The sequence below is a fragment of the Oryzias melastigma genome, linkage group LG21, assembly GCF_002922805.2.
Source record: "Oryzias melastigma strain HK-1 linkage group LG21, ASM292280v2, whole genome shotgun sequence".
Taxonomy (NCBI): Eukaryota; Metazoa; Chordata; class Actinopteri; order Beloniformes; family Adrianichthyidae; genus Oryzias; species Oryzias melastigma.
Genome location: NC_050532.1, coordinates 25,072,872 through 25,089,226, shown reverse-complemented (window position 1 = coordinate 25,089,226; position 16,355 = coordinate 25,072,872). Strand labels below are relative to the sequence as shown.

At 42.7% G+C, this 16,355-nt stretch overlaps 1 protein-coding gene across 2 annotated transcripts; it reads right to left on the bottom strand.

Annotated features, from left to right (window-relative positions):
* Positions 1 to 1,622: 1,622 nt before the first annotated feature.
* Positions 1,623 to 16,285, bottom strand: ttll4 (tubulin tyrosine ligase-like family, member 4). 2 transcript variants are annotated; one of them, XM_024286454.2, is made up of 21 exons: positions 16,106 to 16,285; positions 14,369 to 14,915; positions 13,907 to 14,267; positions 11,990 to 12,155; positions 11,841 to 11,917; positions 11,705 to 11,768; positions 10,300 to 10,418; positions 6,720 to 6,830; positions 6,568 to 6,644; positions 6,296 to 6,490; positions 5,591 to 5,673; positions 5,393 to 5,521; positions 5,197 to 5,319; positions 5,027 to 5,125; positions 3,839 to 3,973; positions 3,627 to 3,764; positions 3,456 to 3,543; positions 3,155 to 3,365; positions 2,714 to 2,781; positions 2,564 to 2,634; positions 1,623 to 2,282 (listed from the first exon to the last, which is right to left on the bottom strand). In XM_024286454.2, exons 2-21 carry the CDS (start codon positions 14,720 to 14,722, stop codon positions 2,171 to 2,173), a joined length of 2,781 nt encoding a protein of 926 aa, XP_024142222.1. In that variant the 5' UTR covers positions 14,723 to 14,915; positions 16,106 to 16,285; the 3' UTR covers positions 1,623 to 2,170. The 2 variants fall into 2 exon arrangements, with proteins under 2 accessions (XP_024142222.1, XP_024142223.1); XM_024286455.2 differs by lacking the exon at positions 16,106 to 16,285 and adding an exon at positions 15,834 to 15,978.
* Positions 16,286 to 16,355: the final 70 nt, after the last annotated feature.

Below are 16,355 nucleotides of genomic sequence, written 5' to 3'. Positions count from 1 at the left end.
GTGATCAACACCAAATCCTCGGCTCAGAAAATGCTAGGTTTTATGGTAACTTGTGAATAAAGTAAAAGAAACACAAATCATAACAGAACACTAAACAAAAATTGTAAAAAAAAAAACAAAAAAAAAAAACCACATCACATGTTTAACATCTTTAATCTAAAGGGATGTATGAAAGCTTTACTGTCCAGATGGAGAGCAGTGCAGCTTAAAGGGTATGTTGGTCTGACTGAGTGAGAAGTTCAACTTTTATTGCACGTTCACTATTTATAGCTGCACTGAACTCTTGCTCTGCATAGCTGATGGTTGCACTCTAATATTTGTCATTCAAAAAAAACAATCACAGATGAAAATGTATTCAGATATACTTTAAAAAATTGTTGATAGATGGTGTAATCTAATCAAAAAGAGCATCGAGAGGAGCAGACTACCTCCTTAGGATGGCACATCGATTCAGTGATTCACGTTTGAAAAACAAAAAACTGAGAATGAATTTTAAAAAGTAAAAAAAAATGCTTTATATTGCAATGTATTTGTAATGAGTTTACAAAAATAAAACTGTGCTCCTACAAACTAAGATAAGTCAGCCTTTGACTGTATATGAGATATGGAATAAGTGACTCCTCTCCACTCTCTTTCCAGGAAATACCTGCTGGTTCCAGGGAGCTAAAATCTCAGACTTCTATAGAGAAATTATAAGCGGTTATTCAGCCATATTTGTCAAAATAACCTTTAAGTTCTTGATAATCTTCATCTTTTTACAATATACTGTCTGTAGTTCGAGGTATTCAAGCAATAATCTGACCAATCAGATGCCTCAATAAAAGTAGGTTCAAACGTCTGACAGAGTTTGTGTATTCCGCTTTCCAGTGGTAGGGGTGTGGCTTTCTAATAAGCTCATTCCTGATTGGTTGCCATAGAAACAATGACTCCGACCAATCACTGCTTACTGACGTCACCTGGTTCCAACATGGCGGCATCCGTATTGTGAAAAAATGGTGACAGAACTGACTTCATTGGAGCTGCTAGCAAACCCTTTTCTATGGATGACGTCATCCTCACACAGTCCAGTTCTCATATACAGTCAATGTTTTTTTAACAGCATTCATGCTTCTAATTTTATACTCATCTGTTTTTTAGCTTTTATAATGTCTTATACACTATTTTGTTACTTGCTTTTGTATCTTATTTGTCTTGTTTTTATGAAGTTTGCTGCTGACCTCTTGGCAAAATCACCTGATCTCAATCGACGTTTATATGGACAAAGAAAACTCAATTTAAAAAAACATGCAAGTTAAATTAAAATATTGAACTTTTTCATGATACTTAATTTTTTTATATGTACCAGCAAGTTCCCCTAATACATTTTAGACATTGATACAAACAAATAACTATTTACTGTTGTTTTTTAAAATTATTTGATTTTTTTAATCAATGTCTTTGTTGTGGAATCCTTGTAGTTTCTTTGATATAAGGGATAGTAGAGCACATTTTTAAAAGTACTTTTGTTTTAACTATTTGTAGAATATAAACATGGAAACGATTCCTGTAGGTTTTTAACATAATCTCATCATTGCTGTTAGGGTTGTAGAGCTATAAATGAAAAGAATATATGAGAAAACAGCTTGTGCAGCAAATTGCTTTTATTTAGAAACTATCAATCTGAAAAACTACAAAAGCAGTGAAAACATCCTGAAGTGTTCATTAGTCAAACTCCAGAGGCAGAAGTGAGGCACGTTTTGAACTGAAGAACTGCATTGTTTTGGAAACACGAGATGTTTGCTGCTGAAACTAACGGAACCGAGACGAGAACGTCCGTCTGGCTGAAGGGTCGAGTTGAACTGAACAATAGGAAGTGAAGCCCTTTTGAAAACTCTTGGATGTCGTAGAAATTTGGCGAGATCTGAAGACGCGAAGGAATCACAGTGTTGTGGAGATCGCAGGATGAGAATTGGCACATTCTGTGGAACGGCGGCGGCGGCGGTTTCCTCTGAAACGTCCGTGTAAACAGCAGGAAGATCAGTTCAGACCAACGAGAAGCTCCACACAAAAACCAACACCGCACGGCTTCCGGCGACCTTCAGACCAGCAGAAGCTTCCGCAGGCTTCGTTTGAGGGCGTAAACTCAGACTTCACGTCAAACGTGTAAGGCTGTTTGTTCGGGGTTACCGGGTCAGAGCGAGGCCAGCCGCTGCAGCAGGAGGCTCTGGGTCGGGCTGAGCTCAGGGCTGGAACAGTCCAAACAGTCTTCATCGATGGAGCAGTGCTGGGAGGAGACCACCACGCTGAAACAGACGGGGAGGGGTTAATGCTTTAGAAACAGAGCAGCAGCAGCAGCAGAAAAACCCGATAACGAAGAGCTAAACCTGCACATTTCTGTCAGATATTACAGAAAAACTGGAGTTTAGACACTCGTCAACTTCAAAGCAAATTGTACACAATTTTACTCTTACTTTAGTGTCTGGAAACTTAAAAAATGCTAAAATGATGGCTTCTCTCCAGCTCTATTTGAGATGTTGTTTTGTTCATCAGCGTAAGGATCATGAACTAAATGTTCCGTTGATACCTGGGTCTGAGCGGGCTCGTCTCCTCTCGTCCCTGAGGCTGAAACCTGGAGGTGTAGCTGCACTTTGACCACTGGGCACACAGAAGAACACACGTTTGGATTTCTGGATCCCAGAAGAAACAGAACATCATGAGCTCTAGAGGAACTGACCATATGTGCGGGGTCACTGGTTCCCAGATGAACTCTTTTCTGACAGAGAGCCTTCAGCAGATCGACACCTGCACATAAACCAAAACATTCACACATCGGGCCTGTTCTCAGAAAAGAACAACTGTTTTTGTGGTGAGAATTTAATCAGAAACTTGCTAAATTTAAAATTTTAATTACAATGAAGCCTGAAAACTAAATATCTTTTAACATGAAACCATCTTGAACTTTGAAAAATCCATCTGCAAATGTTGGAAGAGTTTGATAACATAAAAATTGTTTTAACAAGTATAATCATAAATATTTTTCACCAAACTTCTTACTTCAAGATCACAAATTAACATTTTCTCAACTAAAAACATTATATTTATAGTCAGCGGCTTCATGAAACCAGAACGGTTTGACCCAAACTTCCTCAGCAGTTCTAGGCTCTTGGTTTCGTACGTTTTGTCCAGTCGTTCCAGTATTTCTGCTCCCACTGGTCCAGCAGGATGTTGAAGTATCTCTGCGTCTCGAAGAAGCGGAGATACCGCGCCGACGAGGGCGACGGGAAAATGCGCTCGAAGTCCCCCCGGCGGCTCAGCTCGTCTTCGCTCTCGGCGAGCACGCGAACGTCCTCCGGAGTCAGAACGTCTAGCACAGACGCCAGGAGGTCCTTGAAGGAGAAAAGTTTTCCCAAAGTTTAGCTCAGATCCTGCATAGATGTGTCGATTCTGAGGGAGACGTTCTGGCTGTGCTGCTTCACCTGCTCGGCGAAACGCTGCGAGACGTAAAAGCTTCGTTTGACCCTCTCGTCTGCAGACACGGCGGGCTTGCTCCCGTCTCCGCTCAAACTACCAAAAACAGAAACACTTGGTTCACAGAAAATTTCAACTTTTGGTCAGAAGTGGAGAGAAAAGCAGTACCTCCTCCTCACCTGCTGGTGGAGCTAGAGGCGCTGCTGCAGGGCGACAGTTCCTCTTCTCTCCGAGGAAGACGAAAGCCGGCGAGATTCAGGAGATCTCTGATCATCTGTCCTTTGATGGACACGTCCAGAGCGGAGCTGGAGTGAAGGCTGGATGAGAGAAAAAAAACGTGGTTACAGACGAGCAGGGCTGGCTCGTGCACGCCGCTGCGCATGTGCGTTACCTGGGAGATATGTTGACCTCCAGGATCCAGGGTTTCAGGTTCTCATCCAGCATGATGTCGAAGCCGAAGAGCTCGTGGCAGCTGTACGGCGATTTGACGTGCATTTTCATATTGCTGTGAACGTACGGCTCGGAGCTGGAAAACAAGCAAGGCAGGGAGGTCGGTTCAAATCCTCTGACTGTCTAGACCCCTAAGGGTCGGATCAGAGCCTCCAGCTATGTTCTAAATGCAGGAGAACTTCTCAAGAGGCAACCAACCAGCCAAAATCCATGAACTCAACAGAAACACTTCCAGGACGAACTTCTAACGACTGTTCTGCCTCTCCCGGAGGACGTTTCAGTTTGGCCACTAGGTGGCGATTGCGCTATAGGATTACACCTTATTCCAGAAGAAGAAGAAAAAACTGTTTTAGACCACAAATGGTTACTTAAAATTTTTTTTTACGTTTTTAGGTCGACCGAGCATTAGCATTAGCCGTCCTATGGGAAATTCCATTAAACATCAGCAACAAGCTAGCGGACTTTAGCTTTATGTGCTAAATCAATTTATATTTTTATGAATCGATTATTGATCTGTTAAGCTTAAATCATTTCAAATGGAATAATCGATTTAATCAACCCAGCACTAGTCAAAGTGGAGTTGAAAAATTCCTGTGAGGATTCCAGCTAAGTTTAACCATGAGGAGGTCCTGCAGAAGACTCAGACATGCTGGACAAACCTACTCAGAAGGATGTTAGTTTTCTCCCAAAGGAGCAGGAAGAGACGATCCGAGACCCGGATGGGAGCTAGACAACAAATGTTTGCTAATCGAGCTCATTTTGGAAAACTGTGGATAGCTCAGACTCAGAAGTGCAGTGTGAAAGCAGATCAAACTAAATGAAAGTTTGACGTTTGTCAAGAATCTAATCAAATCCAAGAGAGTGGAAGACGTTCAGCTCTTGGAAAGTGACCAACACGTTCTAATAATGTTCTCTTTGGATTATTTTGATGTGGAAAGACAACAGAAAAAGTAGAACAACTAAACTTTACATTCACTCACTTAAAAAACAACTTAAAGCAGTTTAAGAAAACACAAGAATTGAATTTGTGCATTTAATGACTTATTGTTGGATCTAATGAAGGTTGATTTGAATAAAAACTAAATCTTAAATGAAACAGGAAGAAAGTCTCCTGCTCAGATAAACTCACGCGATGACGGTTTTGATGACGATGTCTTTGATCTTCTCCCATATCCGGGAGGTGTTGACGCCTCTGGAGCCGAGGAACTGCCATAAGGCCTTCAGAGCCCTGAAAACAGAGTTTCTTCTCAGAATAACGGCCGGGTTTCTGGAGCGCGGCGCTGTCGCCGTCATCGTTACCATTTGTGTCCCTGGCAGGCCTTGTCGTCGCTGTTGGTCTGGTACTCGGCGTTCTTCTTGTTGACGCTGTAGTTGGTCAGGTGCATGAACTTGTTGCCCAGAGTCTTCATGGAAGACGAATACCTACGAAGACAGAGATTTAATTGAACCTGAACGGTTTAGGCTCCAAACCTGAGACTGCGGAGTCCACTCCTACTTGCAGCTGGCAAACCGGACCAGCCCGTCAGAGAAGATGTAGATCCTCAGCGGGTCGTAGCACGGCACGTAGACGTAGATCCTCAGGTCAAACTTGTTCCCGCTGATGAGGTAGGGCTTGTGAAGGTACCTGCAGACAGAAACAAAGTCTCAGCGTGTGAACACGACGCTTCGGTTCCTCTGACTCCGAGCTGCTTACTTCTGGACCAGAAGAGGCCTTTTATGAGGCATCTGACTCCACTTGTGGATAACCTGGATGCCTGTCCCTCTGGCTGATGCAGGCTGGAGAGGAAGAGGAGAGGTTAGAGGAAGGCCTGTTCATTAAGATGAGACATAAACTAGGCCTGTGAACATTAACGTACGCAATTAATCGAAAAGAATTAACAAGTTAATGTGTTAAAGCAAATTAATTGAAGAAACAGTCTTCACTTTAACTCTGCGGTTCAGGCTTCTACGGCGTGCGTTAATCATGTCGTCGGATATTATCCCACTTATGCCGTGGTCACTTACATATTCAATCAGTTTTTAGTAATTTAATCTTTATATTTTTGTGGTTTAGATCACTTTTTCATAAAAAGCAGATTATCTGATCCAGGGTCCGGTCCCATATTGTACAAATAAATTTTACCTGGTAAAATATTGTGATTAGTTGTAACACAAAAGTGTGACTAATCAGAATTTTTTTGTAATCAGTTGACAGCAGTAATTAAAAATAAATGTTCTAAATGTAGAGTTTCATGTGTGATTTCATATTGTGATTATTGACACATAATAAATGGTCAGCAAATACTGAGATTAAAAAAATAATTATAGCGATTAATCGCAATTAAATTTTTTTCAGGTTTGCGATTAATTAGTTAATTTTTTTAATCGATTTCCAGCCCTAAATTAAACAAAACCCTACAGGCTTGATGATCCACTTCTGCCTGGAGCCTCCGTCCTCCCAGGCTTTCCGCAGCTGCTTTACGTCTTGGGGAAGAATGAAAGTTCGTGGGAAAAAGCTGAACTCCTGTTTGCCGAAGCGAAGCCGCATCTTTGACAGGTTCCTCCACAGCCGGTCCTTCCGGCCAATCTGAAACGTTCCCGGGAAGTGGTTCAACTGAAACAGAACAGATCAAACTCACGTCAAACCTGGACTTCTGTAGCAGAAAACGTCTTGGAAGTGCGGGCTCTCACCTTCTGGTGCTCTCCCAGCTCCTTGAAGCCAGCCGACTTCATGTGGTGTCCCCAGCAGCCCAGCCAGTCGTGGCCTTCTGCAAGACAAACCGGATTCTGTCACCTCAGACTGTCGGGACAGTTCAATGTGGATCAGGACGAGCTCCACTCACTCTTAGTGACTTTGAAGTGGGATCGGTCGATGGTGTGCTTCACCACGTTGGGGGTGACGGTGCTCATTTTCCACTTCAGCAGCCGCCTCTGCTCTGCAGGCAGCAGCTCCACTGCAGGGAAAGAGGAGGTCAATGTTTCATCAAACTCATGGTAGTAAGTAACGGAAGTAAAGTTTACATTTTAGAGTCAAAGTGATTATGAAATCAGCGTAAACTTATCAGTTTTGTGGATTTGCATCACTTGACGGTAGAAAAGTATAACACAATCACCGTAAACCAACTTATTTATGGATTTGCAACACTTTTTGGTAGTACAATTTATATTTCATAGCAAAAGGGGTTAAGAAATCAGCGTAAACCAACTAATTTATGGATTTGTGTCAATTTGTAACAGTTTATGGTAGTTTAGATTTTATAGTGGTGAAGTGCTTAGGTTAATATTTGTAAACCAACCTTTTTTTGGATTGCACCAATTTGCAAGACTTTACAGATGTAAAATTTACATTTTACAGAAGCAAAGCGTCATAAACCAACTAATTTATGGATTTGCGACACTTTACGGTAGTAAAGTTTAAATGTTATCGTAATAGAGGTTAGGAAATCAGCGTACACAAACTTATTTGTAGATGTGCAACAATTTACGGTAGTTAAGTGTTTACACAACCACTGTAAACCAACTGACTTGTGGATTTTCACCGATTTGCAACACTTTACGGAAGTAAAGTTTACGATTTATAGTAAAAGTGTTAAGGAAATCAACATAAACTAACTTATTTGTGGATTCGAGCTGATTTGTAAAACTATAGAACTAACGTTTACATTTTATAATTAAAGTGATAACAAAATCAACATAAACCTACTTATATGTTGAATTGCAACAATTAGCAACACTTTATGTTAGTAAAGTTCACATTTTATAGTAAAATTCTTTATGAAATCAACGTAAACCAACCAATTTGTCGATTTGTATCAACTGACGGTACTTAAGCGTTTGCGCAATCAACGTTGGAACCCTTTACAGTAGTAAAGCTCCCATTTCATAGTAAAAGTGTTAACAAAATCAGAATAGATCAACTGATTTGTGGGCTTGCACTGATTTGGAACACTTTACAGTGGTAAAGTTTACATTTCACAGATGACGTATTTACGCAATTGATGTAAACAAACTTATTTCTGGCTTTGCAAAAAATTTGTAGCAAATTTGAATTTTTATAGTAAAAGTAAAATCAACATAAACCGGGGGTCGGCAACCTGCGGCTCCGGAGCCGCATGCGGCTCTTTGAGCGCCCCCTTGCGGCTCATTGGCGCTTTTACAAAAATGTTTGATAATAGTATGAAGTGTTGGAAGGAATTATATTGAAGCGATTTGGGTGGGAGCAGAACCAAGTAGATGACTGGCAGCTTTGATTCCAGAGATAATTTGTGTTCTATACATTGCATGACTCCAAGTGCTTGGAGGAAGAAGCGTACACGTAGGTCATGCTAATCAGATGGTATCAACATTTTGATTACCATTTATTTAACAGCACAGAACCACAGAACAGCAGACACTGTGAGGAGCCTCACTCATACACACACCACTCTCACTCATGGTGCCGGTAAAACACTCAAGTCCCATAATGCAACACAAGAACAGACACTAACTCCACCCACTAACAAGGAACTATTTCTAAATTAACAGTCAGGCTGCCACAATATTTTTGTTTTAATACGATTTCTGTAGGAGGACAAACATGACACAAACATCCTTTACGTTTTCCAGTTGTTGTGAGATGAGTGTAGATGCTTCCACGCCGTCTGAGTCAGCGCACAGCAGAATTCCTGCCCGTGCGTCTGGAGCGCACGTGAGCGCACGTTGCTACGCGGGTTTTGAAGTCGGGTCACGAGCTCCACGTACAAATCGGCACGCATTGAGCGCGCTGAATCTTCAATCCGGTTCAAGATTTCCACGCACAGTCGCGGCAGCTCAGAGCTGTAACTGTGCGTGGAAATCTTGAACCGGATTGAAGATTCAGCGCGGGAGCTGCTTGTGGGCGGAGTCTGCTTCAAAGCACAGAAGTACCAAACGTGATCACGAAGGAGAAATGAATCATTACGGTTTGTGTCCGGTCAGGTTAATATGACACCAAGATGAGATGAGCGCTAATGAACAGTAGAAGAAGAATAGAAGAAGAATCTCCTCCCGCCACTGCGTGCGTGACCGCGCTGCTCCGGTGTGGATACCACCTGCTGAGCGCGGCGATGTGCAGGTCTCACACACCGGCCGCGTGCGGTGCGTGGCGGGGAGGAGATTCTCCTTCTATTGTATTTTTACTGTTCATTAGCGCTCATCTGCATCTACAACAGGGAGAACCGAAAGTAAAAGTGTTGAAAATCCCCCAAATCTTTCTGAAGACTTTTGTTTTCACAACTCTGTCCTTTTAAATGTCTGACTATAAGACTCACGCGCGCTCCAGACTTGGAGGGCAGGAATTTAGGTGTTCACGCGTTTATATTGACTATTCATTGAAAGGTTTCACTTGATTGACGCGGCCAGTGTGGAAGCACCTTAAAGGTGCGCGTTACATTTTTGTGTTTTTTTTTCAAATCCTCTAAATAAAAATAACATCAAAAATCGTATTTCTTTATTGCATTTCTTTAATTTCATCAAAGCAATGAAACAAACTGTAATTCATTCATATTGTAGTGATGGTCTCAGGCACGCTCAGGCTTGCTGTCGGTCTGGCAGCGCAAGGAATTGTGGGTTACCCATTCTTTTGCCTGTCTGACTGGAATTGGATTTAAGTTTGGGTTTTCCTCAATGTGTTTTGTTGTCTGACTGTTGAACATTTATGATTTTGTCCTGTTATGTTTGAATTCTTCCTGCACCTGGAGTGAGAATGAGGGAGAGACTGATCAGGACCCCCTCTCGTTGTGTCATTGAGGGATGTCAAAATAAAAGCTCAAATGTTCATTATGAGGCAATTCAGCTTTTGTCAGATAGTTTGACGCTGCAATGTCTTACCAACTTGTCATTAGGCCCAAAACGAACCTTATATGACACAAAGACACGCAGCAGGAAAAAGCATCAGGAAAAATAATCGTTTAAATAATCGTTCACACGACACATTTTCCACGTGTTACTTACAGTGTAAGACTTTTATATGCCGTTTCAAATTATGCGGCTCCAGACATATTTGTTTTTTATTGTATTGGTCCAAAGTGGCTCTTTCAACACATTGGGTTGCCGACCCCTGACATAAACCAACCAGTCAGTGTAAACCAACCAATTATTGGATTTACACTTCACAGTTGTAAAGTCTACACTTTACTGAAGTGAATTTTTGACACAATCAATGTAAACCATTTGTGGATGAATATCCAACACTTGGGTTTAGAAAAGTATTTATCACTGTAAACTAACAGTTTTGTAGATGTCCATAAGAAACACTTTATGAAAGTAAAGGGCTGTACTTGGTGGTTGTAATGAAACAAGCTCTAAAGTAGACGGATTCTGAAATAAAAGAAAACGGTTTACTGCTGTAAAATGTTGTAAAATGATCGCCCCAGCGACAGCTCGGGGGTTAAAGGGTTAACAGACCTTTCTCATTGGCCGTGCTGAAGTACAGGGTTGGAGGGATGAACGGGAACAGGCTGGGGACCAGTGCTGGACGCTCCTCCCGCTCCTCCTCTGTTCCCAGAACCATCGGCTCCTCGATGCTGCAGACAGAAAGGCGACAGAAGAGTCCGACGTCAAACTTTTCTCCAAGACCTTCGCGGCTGACCAGAACTGCAGGACTTCTGACAGGAAGCGGTGAAACCTTCACGTCTTCAGATCGTCACTCACATGACCGGCATGTAGCAGCCCCGGGGTCAAACCAGCAGCAGGTTCGCTCTGGAACCGCAGCCAGATGTGCAGAGAACAGCCGGGAGCCCGGGCTTTCAGGCTGGGGGGTCACGCTGAGGTGGGGGGGTCAGCGCGGGGAACACATAAACAAATCCGCCGGTTGGGGCTCAAACCAACAAAAGCCGCTTCAACAGAGAATCAGCTGGTGGGAAGTCGGAGGCCGACAAAGCCGGCGACATTTCCACCGCGCTCTGCGGCTTTCCGCCGCTCTCAACAAAGAGCCGCCGCACAAAGAGGCCGCAGCGGACCGGACCAATCAGAGAGGGGGGAATGGAATATTGTTGGGTGTGTGAGGGTCAGGAGGGTTGAAGACATTCGTTTGTTTTCTTATTTGAATTGTTTTCAAGTCTGTAAAGAACGTTGTCACTGTTATGTGAAGAGTGCTTATCAGTAAAGTTTGATTTAAACTGAATTTAAAATGGTGTTAAACTCAGAAAAGTCTTCAGAATAGAGAATGTGACTAAAACTCAAACTTTTCTTATGAGTTGTAAATTATTTTAAATAAATAAACATTTTTCAGCATCTTTACTGGTAATAATATGTTCTTTTTCTTTTGTTTTAAATATTTGAGGCTATAAATGCTTTTTCTTATCCCTATTCTTATGTTTTCGAACGTTATGTATGGCATTTGCAGGTTCTCATTAACTACATTTATCAATAAATTATTAGCTTCTTTGTGTTTTTGTTTTCATTTCTGTGGCTAAACTGAACCATATCCGACATACGTTAGTCTTTATACATACTTCACTTCTATAAAAAGAATTTAATTGTTGAGATTCTTAGAATAAAAACTTTTTTTTGCATTAGCAGTTTTTGATTGTTTCAGTTCCAATCTTCCAGCTGAGGAAGCATTTTTAGCTTTTAGTTTTAGTCAAAAGTTTGATTCATTATGGGTCTATTTCCCAAACTAAATGAACAAAAATAAAACAAAAATTTTAATCTCCATTATAGCAAATTTTAAACTTACTGAAACACTTTTAGAACATTGTTAATCATCTGTTAGCGGTTTCTGTTTCTATCAGTTTAGTTTGTCTCTCTTTAAACATGAATGCCGTCTTCCTCAGCGTAAATGAAAGCTGTAATCTAAGAGGCGTCTTACCGGGACAGCGGAGGACGCGGCGCCGCAGAGGAGGAGCGGAAGGCAGATGAAGAGTCCGAGTCCTCTGTGGAGGAGGAGGAGGAACCGTGAGAGGAGAAACCGACAAACGAGGTGAAGTTAAAGAAAAGCTCCTCACCTCCGTCACTGCAGATGTTCTCCAGCTCATCGGGAAGCTCCTCCTCCACTCCGTCCACCTGCATGACCCACTGGTGGCTGGAAAACACGAGCCCTCTGTGAGCCGCGCCGACAAAGGAGACAGGAACTGAAGGGAAAGCTGATTCTTACTCTGACAGCTCATCTTCTCCACCCAGCTGCTCCACTGACGGCGAGGAGGAGGACAAAGAGGACAGAGATGGGGGAGACCTGCAGGAGGCCTGCTCCTGTCTGGTCAGGTGGATGGCTGAGATCTGAGAGGTCACTGAGCCGACCAAAGCTTCGGTTTGACCCAAATCTAACAAAAAAAAAATAAAGAGATTTGATGGAAGATCAAAGATGAAGGAACTGACAAAAATCAAACTGATTTAAAATCTCTCTGCAGAAGAGAATGTTTTAGCTCCTTTCATGTCTGAACATTCTCAAAGCTGCTGGACACAGCGGCGTCTGTTCCAGACACCGGACAGCGCCCCCATGTGGTTGTAGTAACTCACAGCATCCAATGCTGTCTTTCATCTAAAACAGGGGTGTCAGACTCCAGGCCTCGAGGGCCTCCTGATGGTTTTCCAGAAATCCTCTCTCATCTGCTGCTGATTACCTGGATCAGGTGTGTTTAGCCAATTAGGAGCTTCAATGGGAGTTTGGTTGGAAAACATGTAGAACACCGACCCTCGAGGCCTGGATTCTTATACCCCCAATCTAAGAACTAATCAGACCAACTGTCCTTACGAGGGAAAAATGGTCAAATATTTATGGGCCACGCAGGTGACACGCATGAAACAACAAGATCGTAGAGTATTCAGTGGACCCGGAGAGAGAAAATGTTTGTGCACATTTCATCTATGGGTATGCTGCGGCCGACAGGTCGTAACAAAAACTTATACAACCCTAAGGCTGGGTTGATAAAATCAATTAACTGATTTAAGCTCAACAGATCAATAATCGATACATAAAAATATAGATCAATTTAGCACATAAAGCTCAAGTCCACTAGCTTGATGCAAACGTTAAATGGAATTTCCCATAAGACGGCTAATGCTAACGCTTAGCCAACATAACATACATACTGACTAAATGAACATCTTTATAAACTCATAGGCATGAATTTTCCAAACTCTTTTAAGGACATATTTTTTGAACTGACCATTTGTGGTGCTTCGGGTAATGGATTACAAAGTAACGAATTACTGTAATTTAATTACTTTTGTCAGTAATGGCATGAACAACAGTTATTTCTCTCTAGGCGGCACATGCATAGTTTGGTAGACTCGTAACAGCAAAGACTGTGCTCAAAAGGCAGAAATAGAGAGAGAGAGACTGGTGCGACTTATTGTAATAGAATATCTAAAGTCAGCCAAAATGAACATGGCAGTGTTTAATAGTTTAGTGTTTTAATAACAGTGGGTTAGTTTCAGATTTGATAGTGATGAATCCAACTTCATGGATATAGGCGTACATCTCACTTTTAGCAGTGGTATAGACAGACCACATGTGTTTTTGTGAGTGAATTCTAATAAAGCCAGTTTTTGTCTTTAACTGTCTTCATACTTTAGATGAGGTAATTGGTTTAAAAATAAAGTTAAATGGAAGTCAAGAGAATCTTGTTTGTGCTAAGCAGTTTTTCTCTTGAGAATTTGTGTATGAGTGGAAATAAAGTAAAGTAACAAGTAGTGAATTACTTTTTTCAAGTAGATAATGAGTAAAGAAATGTAATTACAATTTTATGCAGTCACTAAAGTAATTGACTGAAGTAATTTAACCAACACAGGTGTCATGAGTCTAAGGCTATAGGATGAGGCGTGTCCGGAGTGAAACGGCCGTACTGTTGGTGGTCATTTAAAGAAAGTAAAGTGGGACTAGAACTGCGCCCTGTTGAACCCCACATTGAAAAACGATTGAAGGGATTGGAGAAAAAGTGAGAAGTTTGTGAGTAAATGAAGCTGCAAAAACTCAAAGGAGGAGACCCAGAAAAACAAACGGATCAGAACCAGCTTGGTTAGAATCCTGGGACTTCGTGTCAAAATCAGATCCTTCACTTCAGCTTCTTACCTGCGATGTCGTCTGGTTGGTCGGGATGCCGCTGTCCTGCGTCTTCCACCGAACCTCGTCTCTCCGATTCTGTGTGGGTCTCTGCGCTCGCCGCCGCTTCCATGACCACCAGACGAACTTCTCTCATCGACAGGAGGCTGTTAGCAGACCTTCTTCTGCGGTCGCTCTGAGCGGGGCGCCGTCTGACGGCGGTCTTGACCCGCCGGCTACTCCGTGCTGCACCGTTTAGTCGTCTTGTGCTTCTGGTTTCCGGTTTCGCGCCGTCATGGCTGAAAGCCCTTTTCGGGGCCGCAGAACCCTGATGGTTGTGAGGACTAAGGCATGAATGAGGCACTGGAGGTGAAGACAAACAGTCTGCAGCCTAGAGATCAACCACAGGAAGACAGACGTTTAGGATGGAGCAGATCTGAAGAACTCGGGTGACTAAAACATTCTGAATTCATTTCTACTCTTTTCTTTCACCTCGGTCAGGTGTCTGGGCTCCTCGGCGGTCCATCCCGTCCCGCTCTCAGCCCTCTGAAGTCTCCTGTGTGCTGACTGGTTTCTAGGCTCATCGTTTGGTGTGAAGATGGAGGAGGAGCTGGTCTCCTGCATCTCCGACGCTACCCGGTTCTGAAAGCCCTCGAGCCGCCGAGGCAGGCTCAGATTCTGGTCCGACTCAGGAGGGAACTTCTCATTCTTCAGCCGCTTGTCCTCAATCCGGAAAGGCACTTCCGACACCGCGGCGACGGGGTGGCCCTCTGAGCTGGAGCGAGCTCTGAGCTTTGCCCCTCCCCAGGGCAGGGACTGGTTGGCGGGCATGGCGCAGCCCAACATCCGGGCGCTGGTGGGCGGAGTTCCTGCTGAATCCCGTCAGCCTCTTCAGCAGGAAGTACCAGGAGGTGTCAGCTCCGACCGAACACGCAGCGAGATCCGGACCGATCCCGACAGCCGACGCTCATCATTTCACCCGGAGACGCAGCGGCACAGGGGGCGGGGCCTCACGGGATCCACAACAACCAGAAAACTCCTACAAGAGAAAACCACTCCTGTCACAGATCAGGAGAGGAAATCTGATCCGAGAAACTGATTTATTTTGACCTCATTCCGTCTTCTACAAATGAAACAAGACAAGAAGACTTATTTAGACCCAAGAGATCAAAGGATCAACCAAGAACTAGATTTAAACCCAGTCTGGACCAAATTTGTGTTTTCTACGCATATTAATTTCTGTAAAAATTAAAACAAAATCAAGGAAGAAGTAAACTTCACATCTAGACGTTTAAAACTTCTACAAGCGGGACGTCAGTGAGACTTTTTCAGCTTCAATCTCTGATCTTCTGGAGCTTTATAAACAACTCGGAATTTAAAGGAAACTTACTTACTCATGTCAAAGTCTGATTTTACTTTAAAAATGTCACAGGAAATTCTGACAATTAGCTAAATGTGTTCCTGAAATTAAGTGTATTGTGTGACAAAAACTTTTATCTTTTGTTAAAACCCAGAAAATACATCACAATGAGAGGCTTTCATGACACACACAAAAAAAACAACATTCTGTGTCACTAAAAATGTCAAATACTCAATAAAACACAATTTCTATTCTGATAAAACAAATCCTAATTTGTTGAGAGGTCGAATAAAAGAACTTAGATGCTTTTTAACAGGACAACTAGAGAAAAGTTCAAACAAATCAGTAAGATCTGGTCTTAGAATAGAAGTTGACCCAAAAGTGTTTGTATTTTCACAAAATACAAACAGACTGAAATGGTTTTAATAATATGAAATTGTTTGTCGAATCTAATCTCGGGAGACATGTGGCTCTTCCTAATGATTTTCATTCGCCAAGTGGACCCAAATGCCGGAAAATACCGAACATTTCCGAAAGCTTACTCGTGCGCGCGGTACCGGGACACCTCCTAGCTTAGATTTTAGCTCAAAAACAAACCTCCAGTTCGGAGGGGCAGCTCCGTTAGCGGAGACCGGGCGGAGTATTTTTTAAGAAACGGCTAACAAGTCTAAAACTGAGTTAACTCTCTAACTGTACTAGTTTAACCAACCCATGCCCGTTCTGTGTTTACCGCCTCACCGCTCACAGAGTTAGCTTAGCAACGACTCAACAAAAACTGCTTCAGAGTGTTAAAAAACAAGGCGGGAAGAGCGAGAAACGGAACTTCAAAACGACAGAAATCAGACCGGCTGACTCAAACTCCGCCTTACCGGTTTAACCTTCCGCTGTCTCAAACATGCTGGTCGGCGCCGCGATCAGTCGCCGGATTTTCTTATGTTGCGGCAGGTCTGAGCTTAGGAGTCAGGGTGACTCATCACGCCAAAGATCGTCTATGGAGCCGCTTCTTCGTAGTTTCCGTTTTGGAGTTTGTTACGGAGCAGCACTGCCCCCTAGGGGACAAACCTTTAAATGACCAGACAAAACTTGCAATTTTTAAGAAGTTAAAAAACAAGAACAACA